The 16,704-nt window shown below is 39.9% G+C and overlaps 1 protein-coding gene across 1 annotated transcript in view; it reads right to left on the bottom strand.

Annotated features, from left to right (window-relative positions):
- Positions 1-8,350: 8,350 nt before the first annotated feature.
- c3 (complement C3) overlaps positions 8,351-16,704 on the bottom strand; it is a 79,783-nt gene continuing 71,429 nt past the window's right edge. The window contains exons 35-40 of the mRNA XM_003216747.4: positions 15,662-15,767; positions 13,210-13,299; positions 11,085-11,171; positions 10,659-10,742; positions 9,852-9,987; positions 8,351-8,659 (exon numbers count right to left, since the gene is read on the bottom strand). Coding sequence (XP_003216795.1) covers positions 8,518-8,659; positions 9,852-9,987; positions 10,659-10,742; positions 11,085-11,171; positions 13,210-13,299; positions 15,662-15,767 — 645 coding nt within the window. The 3' untranslated portion in view covers positions 8,351-8,517. The remainder of the gene's footprint in view (positions 8,660-9,851; positions 9,988-10,658; positions 10,743-11,084; positions 11,172-13,209; positions 13,300-15,661; positions 15,768-16,704) is intronic.

Here is a 16,704-nt window from a genome sequence, read left to right on the forward strand (position 1 = left end):
ACATTACCCAACTGTCCTCGACATGCCTAGTCTCTGTGCTTGCTTTGGTGGGCTGAGACTTCCTCCAGGGAAGCCACTCCTCTTGGGTCCTTTCCTGGGTGGGTGCTTATCTTTTTCTATTTGTACTCCCACACATATTGCCATGAAGCAAAAAAAAAAAAAAAGTGTGTAGGGAGGGAGAAATGGGACACCAGAGTCTGCCTTCACTCTTCATTCTAGTGCTCCATTTTCTTAGATGTCTTCACAGTTTGTTCACAATGGGGTCTGAACCTATGATGGTTGAAAACAGAAGCATTTTTGGAAGCAGATAAATGGAAGAGGTGTATCTGTGTGTTATCAGCAAAGAATGAAAATACTACTTTTTCAGATTATAATTTCCAAAATTCTGTAGCTCATGCTGATTGAGGGATTTGAGGAGCTGTATTGTGACTTTGGAGGTGTCTATGGACAATGTCAGCTCTTCGGCCTAGAAATGGAGATGAGCACCAACCCCCAGAGTTGGACACGACTAGACTTAATGTCAGGGGAAAACCTTTACCTTTATGTTATTGTGAAAAAACAACCTTTTCCAGGTATCGACCATTCTTGGGAACAGAAGTGATGTAGAAAATAGACAACATTCGCCTTACAAATCCATGAGGTGCAGAGCTAACCTTAAGAAATGGGGCTACAAAGTGGAGTCCACAACATGCGAGTATGGAGGAGAACAAACCACAAATCACTTACTACAATGCAATCAGAGCCCTGCCACATGCACAGTGGAGGACCTTCTCACAGCGACACCAGAGGCACTCCAAGTGGCCAGTTCCTGGTCAAAGGAAATTTAGTATAATGACAAGTTTTTAACTTTGTGGTTCTTCTATACATTATAACTGTATTCTCAATTTGCTTCTGACACGATAAGTAAATAAAAAAGCAGAGTTTGTTATTGGGTGCCTTCAACTCATTCAGACTTACGGTGACCCTACTATGGCATTTACTTGTCAATAAGCAGTTTGCCACTTCTTCAAAAATGTCTAATCTTGGCAACTGGAAAAATCAGGGAAGGCAGGGGGATTTGTGGGTTCTTCCAGGGTGAAAGGTCCAGTGTGGTCAGGGAAATTCCTTCTACTCTGCTTTTTTTTTTTGTTCTCCAGAGAAGAGTGAGTGGATTTGCTCTTTGTTTCATGAAAAAGGTCAGGGCTTTCCCGGTGTCTTTCTCCAGGCTTAGACCGATGGGTTACAAAGAATAACTGATGTACCAAAAGCAGAACTGTGACCCTACATTTGACATTTCTGTTCCTTAAATACACATGCCTATAAACTAGTCATGACCTTATCACATTGGCTGCTGGAATCGACATGGATAATGGTGAATTTGGCAGTGCCTGGTGGGAAGCAGGGGGAACCCATCATCCCACACCCCGCATCTCCTATAGGAGCGAGAATAGACAAAGAAGCCTTAAAGAACTTAAAGGTTGGCTCCTGCTTATCAATGTTGCTAATTTGGAAAAAATGGCAAAATAAACTGCAAGTAAATAAAATTGACCCTTATTTATTATTTATTATTAAAGACCCCCGGTGGTGAAGTGTGTTAAAGCGCTGAGCTGCTGAACTTGCAGACTGAAAGGTCCCAGGTTCAAATCCCAGGAGCAGCATGAGTGGCCGCTGTTAGCTCCATCTTCTGCCAACCTAGCAGTTCGAAAACATACCAATGTGTTTGCAAAATCCCAAATCAGATATATGTTGTCCAAAGACACCATGATCAATGGTACTGAAAGTCAGGCAAAACATGGTCTGCAGGTTTCTCCCCTGGTCTCCTGTCCTTCGTTACTGTTAACCTTTAGGCTGGATTTACACTGCCATATAATGCAATTTGAATTGCATAATATGGCCAGTGTAGACCCATTCAAACATCATTCTGTGGCAATGTAGATCCAACCTTAGGAATGGATCTTGCACAAAGATTTAGGGGCTGCAATCTAAGGAGATCAGGTTAGCTCCTTCCCCGCCCATTTTCTACCTGGAATTGAAAACATGGTTGTTCCAGAGCGCGTTTGAATGAATAGGCCCAATAGAGCTGTCATTAGAATACTTATTTCTGTTTTAAAAGTGTATGGCACTTTATCACTGTTACTTATTTCCATGATACAGCACTTTATGAAACCTGTCCCTGCTGGTTTGCTTTTAATTACTCTGATTTTATCTGCTTGGATTTTAATGTATTGTCCTTTATTTTATTTTGTGCATCATTGGAATGTTTTAAGTTTTTGTCAAATATGTTGTGTTGTTGTTTCGGGCTTGTCCCTGTTGTGAGCCACCCTGAGTCCCTTCAGGGAGATGGGGCAGGATATAAAAATAAAGTTCATTATTATTATTATTATTATTATTATTATTATTATTATTATTATTATTATTATTTTATTATGACACAGCAAACATATGCTGGATTTCATATCACAAAATCACAAGTCGAACACTTCCCAAGTGTCTAGGACTGTGTGATGTATTTTTGGATGATGCGCGCAGATCCCAGCAGGGTGGCCTTTTGCAGTTGGCAGATCGTAATTTTGTCAATGTCTATGGTTTCCAAATGCCGGCTGAGATCTTTTGGCACGGCACCCAGTGTGCCGATCACCACCGGGACCACCTGCACTGGTTTCTGCCAGAGTCTTTGAAGTTCAATCTTGAGGTCCTGATAGCGGCTGAGTTTTTCCTGTTGTTTTTCGTCAATGCGACTGTCACCTGGGGTGGCAACATCAATGATCCAAACCTTTTTTCTTTTCCACAACTGTGATGTCTGGTGTGTTGTGTTTTTTATTATTATTATTATTATTATTATTATTATTATTATTATTATTATTATTATTATTATGTTCTTAGTATAGCATAAATATCTGAATGTAGAAATATACTGCTCCATTATTATGTGATCCCTGTGCAGAATACCAACATTGCACAGTATATCAATAACTGGTTGCTTCTGCACAGTGCACAATCATGGTCACAACTGCAAAGCCAAGTGCTGAATTACGCAAAAAGGTGCTTCTGGTGCTATCTGCAGGATACATCTGTTAGGCTAGGATAGAAAAATAGCACCACACGTGCAGAGTGATTTGTGCATTCATTTATTACAAACAGGATGCCAGCCAATATGTAAGTGGACCATTGGTACCCCCTGGGATTCGGTTCCCAGACCCCCTGTGGATACCAAAATCTGTGGATGCTCAAGTCTCACTAGAGACTATGGAACAGCAAAATGGCGTCCCTTATATAAAGCAGCACAATCAAGGTTTGATTTGGGGATTTAATTTTTTTTTCAAATGGTTGATGCCTAAATCCATGGTTACCGAAGGCTGACCTGTACTATTGCACAGTAAGAACAAGATAGATGCAATGCATGCATTTTGAAAAAGTGGTGAATAGAGGGAGTTACATTCTGAAGTGTGCTAGGGTTATTAATTGTAATTTCCTAGCTGGAACATTTTTTAAATTTTATACCTAGCATTTTTGAGATATTTCCTCTGGTTAACAAACCACAGCTGTCAGCTGAAGTCTCAAGGGATGCTATGCTTAGATTTGGTTCACACATGTGAACCACAATGTGGAGGCTTCTTCAAGTGGAATTATTGGGGGGCCAAGTGTGTGATGCGTGGGGGAGGCAGCACCTGACATTTAGGGGAATATTCCAGACCACTTTCCTGAAAATAAAGGGGAGGGAGACAAGAAGCTTATCTCCTTTTTCCATAGGAAAAAAAATACACAGGCAGCATTCTACCCCATACTCTCCATTTTTGGCCATTCTAACAAATGAAAGCAAAGGGTTTGGCTGACAAGTACTTGGCACTTATTTTGTTAATATTAAATTGTACATAATTACAATTTTTCACACAGTCAGTGTTAACCATATTGGACAAAAATTGGTGATTAAATTATTTGTAATTCCAAGTCAATATAGGAGTCTTGCTTTTCCCCCCCTTATCTACCCTCACCACTATTTTCCTTTATATCGCTCCAGATTATTTCACTACAGTTTTGAAAAAAAGGAATGAAAGTAGTCCCTAATGTTCCTTTGTAGTCTTCTAGACTCACTGATCCAGGAAGAGGAAGATGTAAAAAAAGGAGGATGGATATGACAATGATGCCAGCAATGCTGAGGCTGCCGCTGTAGTCCAAACAGCATCCAAACCTGGCCATCATCAATAGTGCCAACAGGAGCTATTAGAATATAGATGATGGATGGATGGATGGATGGATGGATGGATGGATGGATGGATGGATGGATGGATGGATAGATAGGAAGAAAGATAGATTAGATAGCAATGGGTAGAGCCACTGATAATGTGTTTTCCACAATTTTTACATCCACTCTCCCCTCTCACTGTCAAAAACATATGTTGTTACAGGCATCCTGTTAATGACATCTGCAGGGGATTTTTATTGTAGAAGATAGAGGAATTTAGCACCTACACCCACTATAAATCTTCCTTTGAGCCACTTGTTTTCTGGCTGAATGACCTTTCCCAGAACTATTCAGTGGCCAACATATGATGGAGAAAGAATGAGGGGCACCAGTCATCTGGCTCCTTTTCTTCAGCCACCTGCATCTTCTTAGATCACTTTGGTGTACTCCAAGAAGATGACATCCTATGCATGCTACCAGTTGCAGGAAACAGTTCAATGGATTATCTGAAAGCCACTTATTCTGTCTACTGAATGTTCATGGCAGGGACACCCAGTCAAAACAAAACGTTAACTGAATATTGAAGCAGAGGGGAAGATATCCAGTTATAATTGCAGAATCTCAGCCAAAATTCTTTCTCTGACTGTCTTACATCCCAGTTTAATGCACCCATAGATCAACACACTTGCATGTTCTCCTTTTTCATCTAATCATTACAATGGTTCTCAACCTGTGGGTCCCCAGATCCTTTGGCCTACAACTCCCAAAAACCCTAACAGCTGGTAAACTGGCTGGAATTTCTGGAAGTTGTAGGCAAAAATAGTTGGGGACCCACAGGTTGAAAACCACTCAAAATCCATGGAGAACTTCTGTGTGTAAGATTTTACAACCTCTGTTGTGATGTGTTGGTTGGAAACCTTTAAATTTCCTTGTCCAGTGCAACGCAGTGGGAATAAAACTCCACAGATTCACTACATATCCACTGAACTATACAGAGGTCCTTCTTTACACCCACCTTGGCAGGATGACCAGTTCCCAATCTTCAGTTTCAGCATGCCACTATTGAACTAAAACTGAGTTGTTTCAAAAGATAAGGTGGCAGAGTGGCCACAGTTATAATTCCCGTATTGTTGGACTCAGCTTGGATATGTAAAGCAGAGAGTAAGAAACACAGACTGCTCTCCCAAGGAAGAAAAACTAACTTGATGTTAGCAATCTGAAAACTCTCGTCATGAGGAAAAGGAAGCAAAAATCACAAGCTCGTAATAAGCAGAGGTCCTGGTGGGCACTAACCACCATGGCGAGGACAAATTGTATGAAGCAGAAACAAAAAGCAGAACAGGCACGTAGTACTGAAGAGCTTTGAAACAACATGGACATCTAGAAGGACTGTAAAAAGATCTGATATTGACAGAGACTTTTGGACAAACACAAAACCAGGGTGAATCGTTTCAGCTCAGACTTCTGTAGATCTTGTACTTTTGCTTTGTGGTTTTTGAGGCTTTGGTGTAACATTTTCAGTGTCAAGGTAAGGCGCATCAATATGGAAGATTCTTCTATAAACCCACAAGTATGACTAAGTTAAAAGCTTTCCCAGTACATAAAATATGGTGTTAGAGATCTAGCTAAGATTTCATTTAAGTGTCTTCATTTGCTTCCTGAAGCAGAACGGCATTTTGGACAGAATGGACTCTGGCTACTGCTCCTTGAAGCCCCTGCAGATCTTCTCTGGGGGTTTTGGAGAATGCACTGAGAGGCATGAAAGGGTGGGAAGATGTCCCACTGTTTGAGCACAAATCCATTTATATGACTATAGATATGAGCTGTACCAATATCTCACTATTAGAATTTCTAGGACAGCTGTGATTATTAAAGTGTATTTGCTTTGTGTGTGTCTTTCTCAAGACATTTGTATCTTCATGTTGCAGTTCCTAACTCTAAGCATATTTGCATACACTAGGCTTGTGTAATTCCTTTCTTGCCTTCAAGAGAGTCTGGGTTTGAGGAACAGGGGAGCCTGGGTTCAAGGAGTGGGGTTAAGGAAGCAATTCGGTTGGAGGTATTCTTTTTGGTATCCAAATTTTGTTGGGCACCCAGATCTGTTTTCGGGAGCTTCCCGAAAATCGGCTAATGGAAATATCTGTTTTCAGGAAGATCCGGGAAGATTCATCCAATTGGCAATAATGGGGAACTTACTAGGCTTCCCTTTCTGTTCCTGGGATCCATTCCTTTCTTCCTTTCAAGGGAGTCTGGGTTTGAGCAACGGGGCTAAGAAAGCAGCCTTCCTGGGACCCTTTTCTTTCTTGCCTGCAAGGCCTGGGTTTGAGGAAGCATGCACCACATATTTCCTAATAGATGGGAAGAAGCTTCACCCGACAACAATGAGAGCCATTTCAGGCGAAAAAATATGGTGGCTTAGCCCTTGCTGAACAAGCCGAAGAAGCCGGATTGGCTGAAGGGACCAACCAAAATGAATCCATACCCAAGCCTAGCGTACACATTTTTGAATAAATACAGTATTTTGAAACAATGCATTTTATGTCAACACGCATATCTTTATGTGCCTTTCTGGATTCGCAGATTGGGTTACAACATTGCATTCCAATCTGTGTGCAAAGTGGAGCAATATGATTTTTTTTTAAAAATTATGATTTTGAGATTACATTAAAAGTGGGGGAACAATTATCTCGGATAGGAAAGGATCAGAAAAGGAACAAATCCGGGAGTCCTAGACCTCCTATTCTAATGTCATCCTTCAAATATTTGAAACTTATTCTTGCCTTTTTGTTCTGCCATATAAACCTCGTTATGTCTTTATGCCAATTTGCTATTGCTACCTTGGAACTTAATATTGGCAAGTTCTGGAATAAAAAAGTGCTTCTGGCAGAATATTCATTTTAACTACTGCAATTTTACCCCATAATGAAAGGTGAAGCGTCTCCCATCTTTTCATTTTTGCCACTTTCAGTCTAAAATTATTTAGCTGCTAGTGATTCCTTTATGTCATCACTTTTAAACTTATTTATTATGCAATGCTTTTGACATGAAATAAATATTTGTTTCTTTGATTTCTCTCTATTTTTGTCATAGTTATTTTTGAGGAGTTGTGCATTACTCGCCGTAATTACTATCCCTAGGTATTTTATTTTTTTCACTATTTCTATGCCAGTTCTTTTTTGTAGTTCTTCCTTTTTCTTATTTGACATGTTTTACTTAATATTTTTGTTTTTTCTCTATTGATTTTTAATCCTGCTACTTCTCTGGATTTTTTCAGTTTCCTTCCACCATTTGTCAAATTGATTTAGTGGATCTTCAATGATGCCCACCAGATCATCCGCAAACGTGTGGACTTTGTAGCTATATTTTTTAGTCCTGAGTCCTTTAAGGTCTGTATTTTTTCTTGTCGCTTCCAGTAGGATCTCCAAGGTCATGATAAACAGTAAGGGGGAAAGGGGACCATATGAATTTAATAAATCTGCATTAATATGAGATCCAGTGATCTTCTTGTCCATCCCTAACCAGTATTTAGTAAGATCAGTCTCTTACAGAGCTCATACTTCTGTGTCGTGCTTTTTGAGGCTTCAATGTAATGTTTTTCAGTAAACTGAGTCTAAACTGAAATACAGTAGAGTCTCACTTATCCAAGCCTCGCTTATCCAACCCTCTGGATTATCCAAGCCATTTTTGTAGTCAATGTTTTCAATACATCATGATATTTTGGTGCTAAATTCGTAAATACAACAATTACAACATAACATTACTGCTTATTGAACTACTTTTTCTGTCAAATTTGTTGTATAACATGATGTTTTGGTGCTTAATTTGTAAAATCATAACCTAATTTGATGTTTAATAGGCTTTTCCTTAATCCCTCCTTATTATCCAAGATATTCGCTTATCCAAGCTTCTGCCAGCCCGTTTAGCTTGGTTAAGTGAGACTCTACTGTACTTTCAAATTATTTCACTCTACAGGCCTGCCTTTTCTTCACTCCCTTTTTTTGTTTTTCCCACTTCCCTTTCTGTGCTCAGTTTTACATTGTGCACACCTTGGCACAGGGTCCCGTATTCTCTGTAAAGCATTATACACTCTGATGATGCCCCATCAATCAATCAATCAAAAAACACTGAATGCAATATTAACTGTATTATAATGGGAGATTGCTTGCTAACAATGAACACAACAGCATATTGAGAAATTGGGCCTTTATTTTTTATATAAACAATTGAAGCAAGGGAAAGGAAAGCAAAAAAAAGGAGATAAAATTTTAAAATACAGGAGGGAATATGACTTCTGAGCATTACCTCAAAAACAGTAAAACAGTGTTCTATGAATAATACACAGAGGGCAATTCCAGTTAGATGTCGCACCCCGTAAACATCAATGTATTGGAAAACCGATCAATGTGATTGCATAGGTCTTGCCATTCTTCATCTTGGCATTCATCCTCACTTGGCCACCTCTCAATCCAGGTATCTTTGGTTATGAGGTAATAGACACTGGAAAAGATCAAAAGAATAGAGGTTTGAATCTTTGCACAAAGTGAAATTGGTTAATGGGAGAGCCATGGAAGAATCTACCAAGGCTGGACTGAAATGAATAAGCTCCATTCCTTAGCCATTTTACACACCTTGAAATGACCAGGTTTTGTTTTGGTTGTATTTTGGGCATCTCAGGCCCCTTCTACACTTTGCTATATCCCAGGATCTGATTCCAGATTATCTACTCATCTCAAATCATATGGCAGTGGAGACTGATATAATTCACTTCAAAGCAGATAATCTGGGATCAGATCCTGGGATATAGGGCAGTGTAGATCCAGCTGCAGGAAAGAGAAAACAGTGCCTGGAGTTCCAGAATACTTTGTATTTTATGAGGCAATTGAGAACTCTGTTTTTATCCTGGTCACTTTCTACACTGCCCTATCCCAGATTATTGCTTATCCCACTGGAAACTCATATAATTCAGTTCAAAGCAGATAATCTGGGATTAAATCCTGGGATCCACTCCATTTTCCATCCAACCCAGTGCCTGTAGGTTGCATTTCTGGTTTCAAAGTGACCTGAAGTTTTTAAATATGCACTGTGCCTTCATGCTATTCTTGTTGTGAATGGAGGAGTCCACGAATCAAAGCTAAGGCTACTTTACAATCCCAACTATGAGTGCTTCTACACCAGGCATGGGCAAACTTCAACCCTTTCGTTGTTTTGGACTTCAACTCTCACAATTCCTACAATTCCAAACAGCTGGTGAGCTGGCTTAGATTTCTGTGAGTTGAAGTCCAAAACACTTGGAGGGCTGAAGTTTGCTCATGCCTGAACTACACTGTAGAATTAATGCACTTTGACTCTACTTTACCTGTATGGTGTAGTGCTATGAAATTGCAGTTTTACATGCTCTTTAACCTTTTCTTCCAAAGTGGCCTGGTACCTTACCAAACTACAATTTTCATAGTCTCAAACCACGGCTGTTGTAGTGGTGTCAAACTGCATTGATTCGACACTGCAGTTGCAACTTTATGGTCAAAGAAAATGTCAAAGGTTACAAAGAGTGTGGTGCTCAAACTTTTTATAGTGTTTTGGATACACATCACAATTGCTTTGAGTACCAATCGTGGAATAACAGTAATAAGAATAAAACAAAAACAAAGCAATTTATACATCTACTAAATCAATGAAATGAAATGCATACTCATTATTTGCAGGCCATAGGTCATTGCTGACACCCCAGATCAGATAGTCATTGTTCTCCTTCAGATTCAGAGTTTCCCTGCATTTCATCTGGCTGATAAACCTGCGAGGACTGTTTTCTGCATTTTGATCACTCCCTGTAGGAATCAGACAGGACAAAGAAAATGTTTGCCAAATCTTGCCAAGAAACCCCCCTTAGAGTTGCTATAGGCCACAATATGTTGGAAGCTCATAGCAACAAACAATAACTCCATATTATAATTGTATATTTATATTACATGCAATATTACTAATAATATTGCGATATAGTTGTATAATATTGCGATATAGTTGTATAATATAATATATTGTATGTATATATACTTGTAAACCGCCCTGAGTCCCCTTCGGGGTGAGAAGGGCGGTATATAAATGTCGCAAATAAATAAATAAATAAATAAATAAAAAGCAAAACATCATCTGGAGAACCTAACATACAGTGTTCCCTTGCTATTCGTGGTTCACTTTTCACTCCCTTGCTTTTTTGCGGGGTTTTTTTGCGGTCCAAGGCACTCTCAGAATGCCTTGGACCTTAATGCTAGCCAATCAAAAGTGGTATCTATCTATCAAACTAACCAATTAAACAACATAAAGCAACTCATGGAGGACTAGGCCACGGTGGCACTTGTTTTTTGTACATGAGCTCTCACCCCACCCCCTCTTCCGGGAAGGCTTCACAAGATTACAACACAGTAGCTGTTTACATAGAACATTCCTGCTTTTATATCCAGTATGCCACTTCCTACAAGGTGGCCTTTTTTTTTTTTACCTTCTTTAATCTTTTCCAGAACTTCCATGAAGTAGTTGTCATAGCCATTTTCCTCTTCTATTCGAACCAGCTTGGCTTTGTACACTTAAAAAAGGACAAAATTTAAGACATTTAAATGCTTTTCATCACAAAGGCCATAACTCCTTTAGCGATTGGTGAGACATAATTCTTGGTTCTGGTGATGTTATTGTATAAAGATGAACAATCTCATTGCACGTGAATCTAACTCTCAAATTTACATGATTTGCTCTGTTTCTATTCACAGGAGGCCCAAAATATACCAAAAATTACCAATGTAGACTTTCCACGAAGAAATGCGAAGCACTTGCTGCAGAAGGAGAATTTGGACTGGTGTTTGTTGACTATTTGTGCTCTAGCTGAGCCACAGTCTTATTCACAGAGTTCAACCATCCAAGATGCACTCACCATAATCCACTCGTGGTTTGCAGGCTAGTTGAATGCGTAGCTGTGCGTCCACCTCTTCCTTTATATTGTTGAGCAAGGAGCAGCTTTCTTTGGGAGAAGAGCACAAAGTAATGAAGAAAACAGAAAGAAAACACATGAACAAGATCCTTGGAGGCCCCTCTTTGTGTTTGCAGATATCTCTAGTCACATGTGCCAAATCAGGCAGGTTATGGCTTCAAAAATACTTTTAGGGTGAGGAGTAAGCAAGGCATCTGCAATTATCTGAAAGGTGTCCTCTAGCTCTGCCATTCACCCTCTTGCGCTTTCTGGTTTTAAGGATAATACTTTCTTCTCTCCTTTTGTTATATCCAAACCTACATTCACATACTCCATCCTAGCTCTTTCCAGCCATTGCAGTTAGTCATCTGATTCTTTATTCACATTTCAACTATCCATAGGTTGAAAATATTCTGCAGCCACCCCACAAATTCTAAGAACCAATCCTTGATTGTATTATTTTATATAAGGAAATGCATTTTACTGCACTGTTGTACATAATGAGATTTGAGAATCCATTGATTTAGACATCCATGGGGGGTCCTGGAACCAAAACCCAGCAGATACCAAGTACCCTCTATAATCTACTCTATATGTCTAGGTATTTTGGTCAAAAAATCAACCCAAAAGACTTTGGTTGACATGGGTCAACTGAGTACTGTATCTTAATTCTTATGAAAAAAAAAGGATGAACCATCCCCTTTTCTGAGTAGAGTTGCAAAAGGTGAGAACTCAGGGGTCCTCAAACTTTTTAAGTGGAGGGCCGGTTCATGGTCCCTCAGACTGTTGGGGGGCCGGACTATGATGAAATAGTCCAAAATTAGGTTTGTTGTTGTTGTTTGCCTTCAAGTTGTTTCAGACTTAGATCAACCCTAAGTCTAAAGTTTAGGACAGGGGCCAGGTAATTGACCTTGGAGGGCTGCATCTGGCCCATGGGCCTTAGTTTGGGGACCCCTGACTTAGACCATCCCAAGAGAATCTAAAAGAAACACCAGCCACCTCTACTCTCTCCATCAAGAAACAGCTTTCCTCTTTTTTGAATGCCTGGTTGGAGAAATGGCAGTAATGGTCAGGGGCAGCTGGCCCCTTGAGTAATCATTGGTGCTCTCTTTTCTCTATGGAATGACCCTACTTATCCACAGGCCATAATAAAATTGATGATGTTGGCACCAAACTTTCCTTCAATATGTACATAAAGATGACCTAAACATGAGTATAGACCAGTGGTTCTCAACCTGTGGGTCCTCAGATGTTTTGGCCTCCAACTTCCAAAAATCCCAGCCAGTTTACCAGCTGTTAGGATTTCTGGGAGTTGAAGGCCAAAACATCTGGGGACTCACAGGTTGAGAACCACTGCTATAGACAGTAATTGCCTCACCATGCTCTTACTCTTTGCTCTTCTTACACAGAAGCATGTATCCAAATTCCTGCTTACACTTGCAACACACTCACACAAAGTATTTTCTCCCTCTCTTCTCCTCCTTTACTTTCCCCTTCCTCTTCTCTGTCTTTTCCCTTAGTGTATACAATAGTTCAGGCATGATAGACTCTATGGTAGAAAAGAGGTGTGTAGTTTTCTTGTAATAATGTTCTTCCTCAAACCTCATATGCTTTAAGTTCTGTGTGACTCAGTTTAACACTAATATAGACATGTTTGTGTCAATTCAAATTAAGGCAACAAGGATGATAACAGTTATAGAGGTTGAAGGAGCTGGACTTGTTCATCCTGGTAGGTGACATGAACTCTTTAAATACCTCAAGGGCTGTCGCAGAGAGGAAGGAGCAGGATCATTATTATTTTGCTGAGTTTTGTCATTATGTACTTGGCAAGAGAATGTCCTTCCCCAGCCTCAACCCCTCTACACATTTACCAACTAATCACAGTCAAATGTACAGGATGATTGTAATGTAGTTGAAATATCTAGATGGGTTCAATTTGGGGAATGCTGCCATAGTTACACCTTGAATCTAGTCTTTAAATGAGAAAATACAAATACAGTATATAATATTCCAAATTCCATTCATTCACCCTTCAAAAATAAAACTTGCTTCTCTATGACCAGAAGTACGATCTTCCCCCTCATCTTACCTTCTGCACATCGGCAAACATCACCATGGCAAATTTTACTAAGGAGGCCACTTTCTTTGGGAAGATGGTAGAACTTGATGCACTGCTCATCTGAAAAGGAAGAATGAGAAGAGATGCCCTTTACTTCACATTGAAATTCCAGTGCCCTTAGGGCAATGTGAAACTTAACATCTATTGCTCCCAATGGGAATATTGGTAATACATAATTCTGAATTTATGAAATGGGAATCCAACTTCTGAAATGTGTGCTTCTACATGGCAGTTGGAGTGGATGGTCTTTGTGGTCTCTTCCAACTCTATGATTCAATAAGAGATCAGGCAGGTTGAACAAGATTATTTAAGCTAACATTAGTAGCCCAGGCAGTACCTCCTTCAATGGAGGTACCACCCTCTGTTCTCTGTTCTCCGTATTGTTGTCTGGGGCCTGGAAGTGTATTTTGCAATGACAACTGGTTGGCTCAATGTCACTGGGTGCACTGACATTAGGTTTCAGGAGGCCCGTAGCCAGAAAGAAAATTCAGGAAGGGTTGTAATATTTTTTCTCAAGATGACTTTTCAGGTCAGTTTCTCCTGATCAGGCAAAAGATCTCAACAAGGCCCTGAAATTAACATCATTATGCAAAGTTTCTTCACAGGTAATAGGTCCTGAATCATTGCTCCCTCTTTAAGCCAGTTCTTGCCAGCCACAAAGGACAATAGTTTCCACAACTGGCAAAAGTTTCTTTCTGTTTTCTTCTTTATCATGGTGATGAGTTACATCAAGATGTTTTCTACTGTGATTTAGCAAGAAGTTTTCAGCCAAGCACAAGTTGTTCTGATGGTACTTTGTTTTTTGGTGTCTATTGAAGACTTCTGTTGCATTTTTACATTGCACAAATGGTTTAGCAACTAATGCACCAAGCTTCTGATGAGCACCTTGTAGATGAAATGAGTGGGCTAACCAGTGAAATCTGCTGAACCATTTTGGGTTGAAATATTAGAAACCTCTTCTTATCCACAGGAAATACATATCCTGGCAATGGAGCCTGGATTTTGCACTAATTGAGTTTTCACTTGGTCATCAGAAACAGTCTTGTTCCTATAAAGTCCAAGATCTAACAATGACACAGTTTATTGTCTTTGCTCCTGTTCCATGGTTTCTTTGGCAGGGCTTGGATTAGGTGAACTAGTGGGAGACACCACAATTTCCACAGTCTCACTTGCAATCCAAGTCAAAACCCTACCCCCCCCCCCCTTCCCCTTAGGCTTTGCCTGTCGGCTGCAGGTAGCACAACTTGGTTGCCTCCACTATGCCAACTACTGCTGCTGTTGCAATGTAAATTGGTAGAAAGGTAGGTAATGATAGTGCGAATAATCAAAATTTGGCTGAGATAGTGCTTGCAATTCTGGAGGGACTCTAATTTTTGCTTCTCATATGCTTGGCATGGGGATTTGGTTAACCAGTTAAAATTCATGAGTTTTTTTTTTAACCTGGAAAATTTCAGGGGTAGTTTGAACGCCTAAATCGCCTCCTTGGCTATGGGCTTGGGTTTCAGTACAGTAGAGTCTCACTTATCCAACATAAACGGGCCGGCAGAACGTTGGATAAGCGAATATGTTGGATAATAAGGAGAGATTAAGGAAAAGCCTATTACACATCAAATTAGGTTATGATTTTACAAATGAAGCACCAAAACATCATGTTTTACAACTAATTTGACAGAAAAAGCAGTTCAATACGCAGTAATGTTATGTTGTAATTACTGTATTTACGAATTTAGCACCAAAATATCATGATGTATTGAAAACATTGACTACAAAAATGCGTTGGATAATCCAGAACGTTGGATAAGCGAGTGTTGGGTAAGTGAGACTCTACTGTATTAAGAAAACAGGTAGCAAGGTTTTCATCATGCCTTGTCTGAACTTTATAGGGCCAGGTTAAATGATTTTGAAGACCAGACTAAAACCTCTGGAGCCCACTGGCTGGCGCTTCCTGCCCCAAAATGATTTTGCCAAAGGGAATTAGACAGCAGAGGGCCAGGGCAAATAAATTAGACTTGCCCATCCTGCCTCCAAAAGCCAAGGTAAAATCCACCTTCCAACTACACTTCAACTGCTTTCTTCTGACCTCCTCATGTATGCAAAACCTTTCCTAAAGTATAGGAATTCTGAAGGCAGGTTGCCATGGTTTTATTTCCTGCCTTTGGATAGAGGATAATGTCTGCTGTGATAAGACAACAAGGCTCTTGTTAAGACAGCTGTTTGAAGAGTAAGCAGAATTCTTAACTAGAGTGGATCTCAGTTCTCTTTCAATAATCACCTGTCCTTTCTGGGGTCATAAATCAAAGCTGGGAATGGGAGAAGAGAAAAATCTCAAGTAACTGTTTGCCAAGTCATAACTAGCCTCCAAGACATTTGACTGCCCATCTCCCTTTGTTGAGTTCACTGGGAGAAGTGTGGTAGTCATTACCTAGATTATAATAGCTGTACACCTTCACAGATGCTGGTTGGATGAGACCAACTTCATAAAACTGGTGAGCTTTAAACTGCACACATTCATCCTTTGAGTGAGAAACCTGAGGGGGGAAAGAAAAGAGAAAACAAGTATTTGGGTATCAGCCTGCCAATAAAAAATCCCCTGCCCACCCCAAGATTTCCTAAGCTATCCAACATTTTGTTCAAAGTATGGGGAGGAGGTCATGGTTGACAACTCAATTCAAGGATCCCTTTTTTAAAAAATGGGATCCAAAGTTTATGGGATTCAAGGACATAACAAGAATAGCCCATGTGTGAGAAAGACTAGCAGAGTAGAATGACCTTACAACCTGGAATCTGTCAATCATGGAGAGCAGCACTGAGCCTGGCATTTTAGGCATACATTAAGTCCCACCCAATGTTTTTTTTGATAAGTATCAGAAAACTTTCCCAGTTCCAAGCAGGCTTCATCATGAACATAGGGGCTGTATCTCACTTTGAGGGAAAGAGGGATATACCTTCAAATAAATAAATAAATAAATAAATAAAATTACTAAGCACTAGATTACCCACAATTGCTTGATTGGCAGCGCTTTAAAAAAATTCTTTAACAACAAAGTCACTCTGATAAGGAAGGTCCAGGCTCCTTCTAGAAAGGCCCTATATCCCAGGATCTGATCACAGGTTTTCTGTTTATCCCAGATTATCTGGCAGTGTGGACTCATATAATCCAATTTAAAATCTGGGATTAGATCCTGGGATATAGGGCCTGTCTGGAAGGGCCCTCAGATATTAGTTCAGGTAACCAATAATAATTAGTTATGGTAGTACCAGATTCCATCTGATCCCATCTGAAGTTAACAACTCCCAAAATCTCACAGCTGGAAAGGATGGTGGACATGCTCTATGGCAGACTCTGGGAGCTACGGTCCAAAACAAAAAAAGTAACTTTTCTCAGCTCTGATTCATCCCATTGGCTTAATTCATAACCTTTGCTGCAACACATACCAGGGTCTGCTTAGCTGTTTTTATAATTTA

This window comes from Anolis carolinensis, chromosome 2 (assembly GCF_035594765.1).
Source record: "Anolis carolinensis isolate JA03-04 chromosome 2, rAnoCar3.1.pri, whole genome shotgun sequence".
NCBI classification, from domain to species: Eukaryota; Metazoa; Chordata; class Lepidosauria; order Squamata; family Dactyloidae; genus Anolis; species Anolis carolinensis.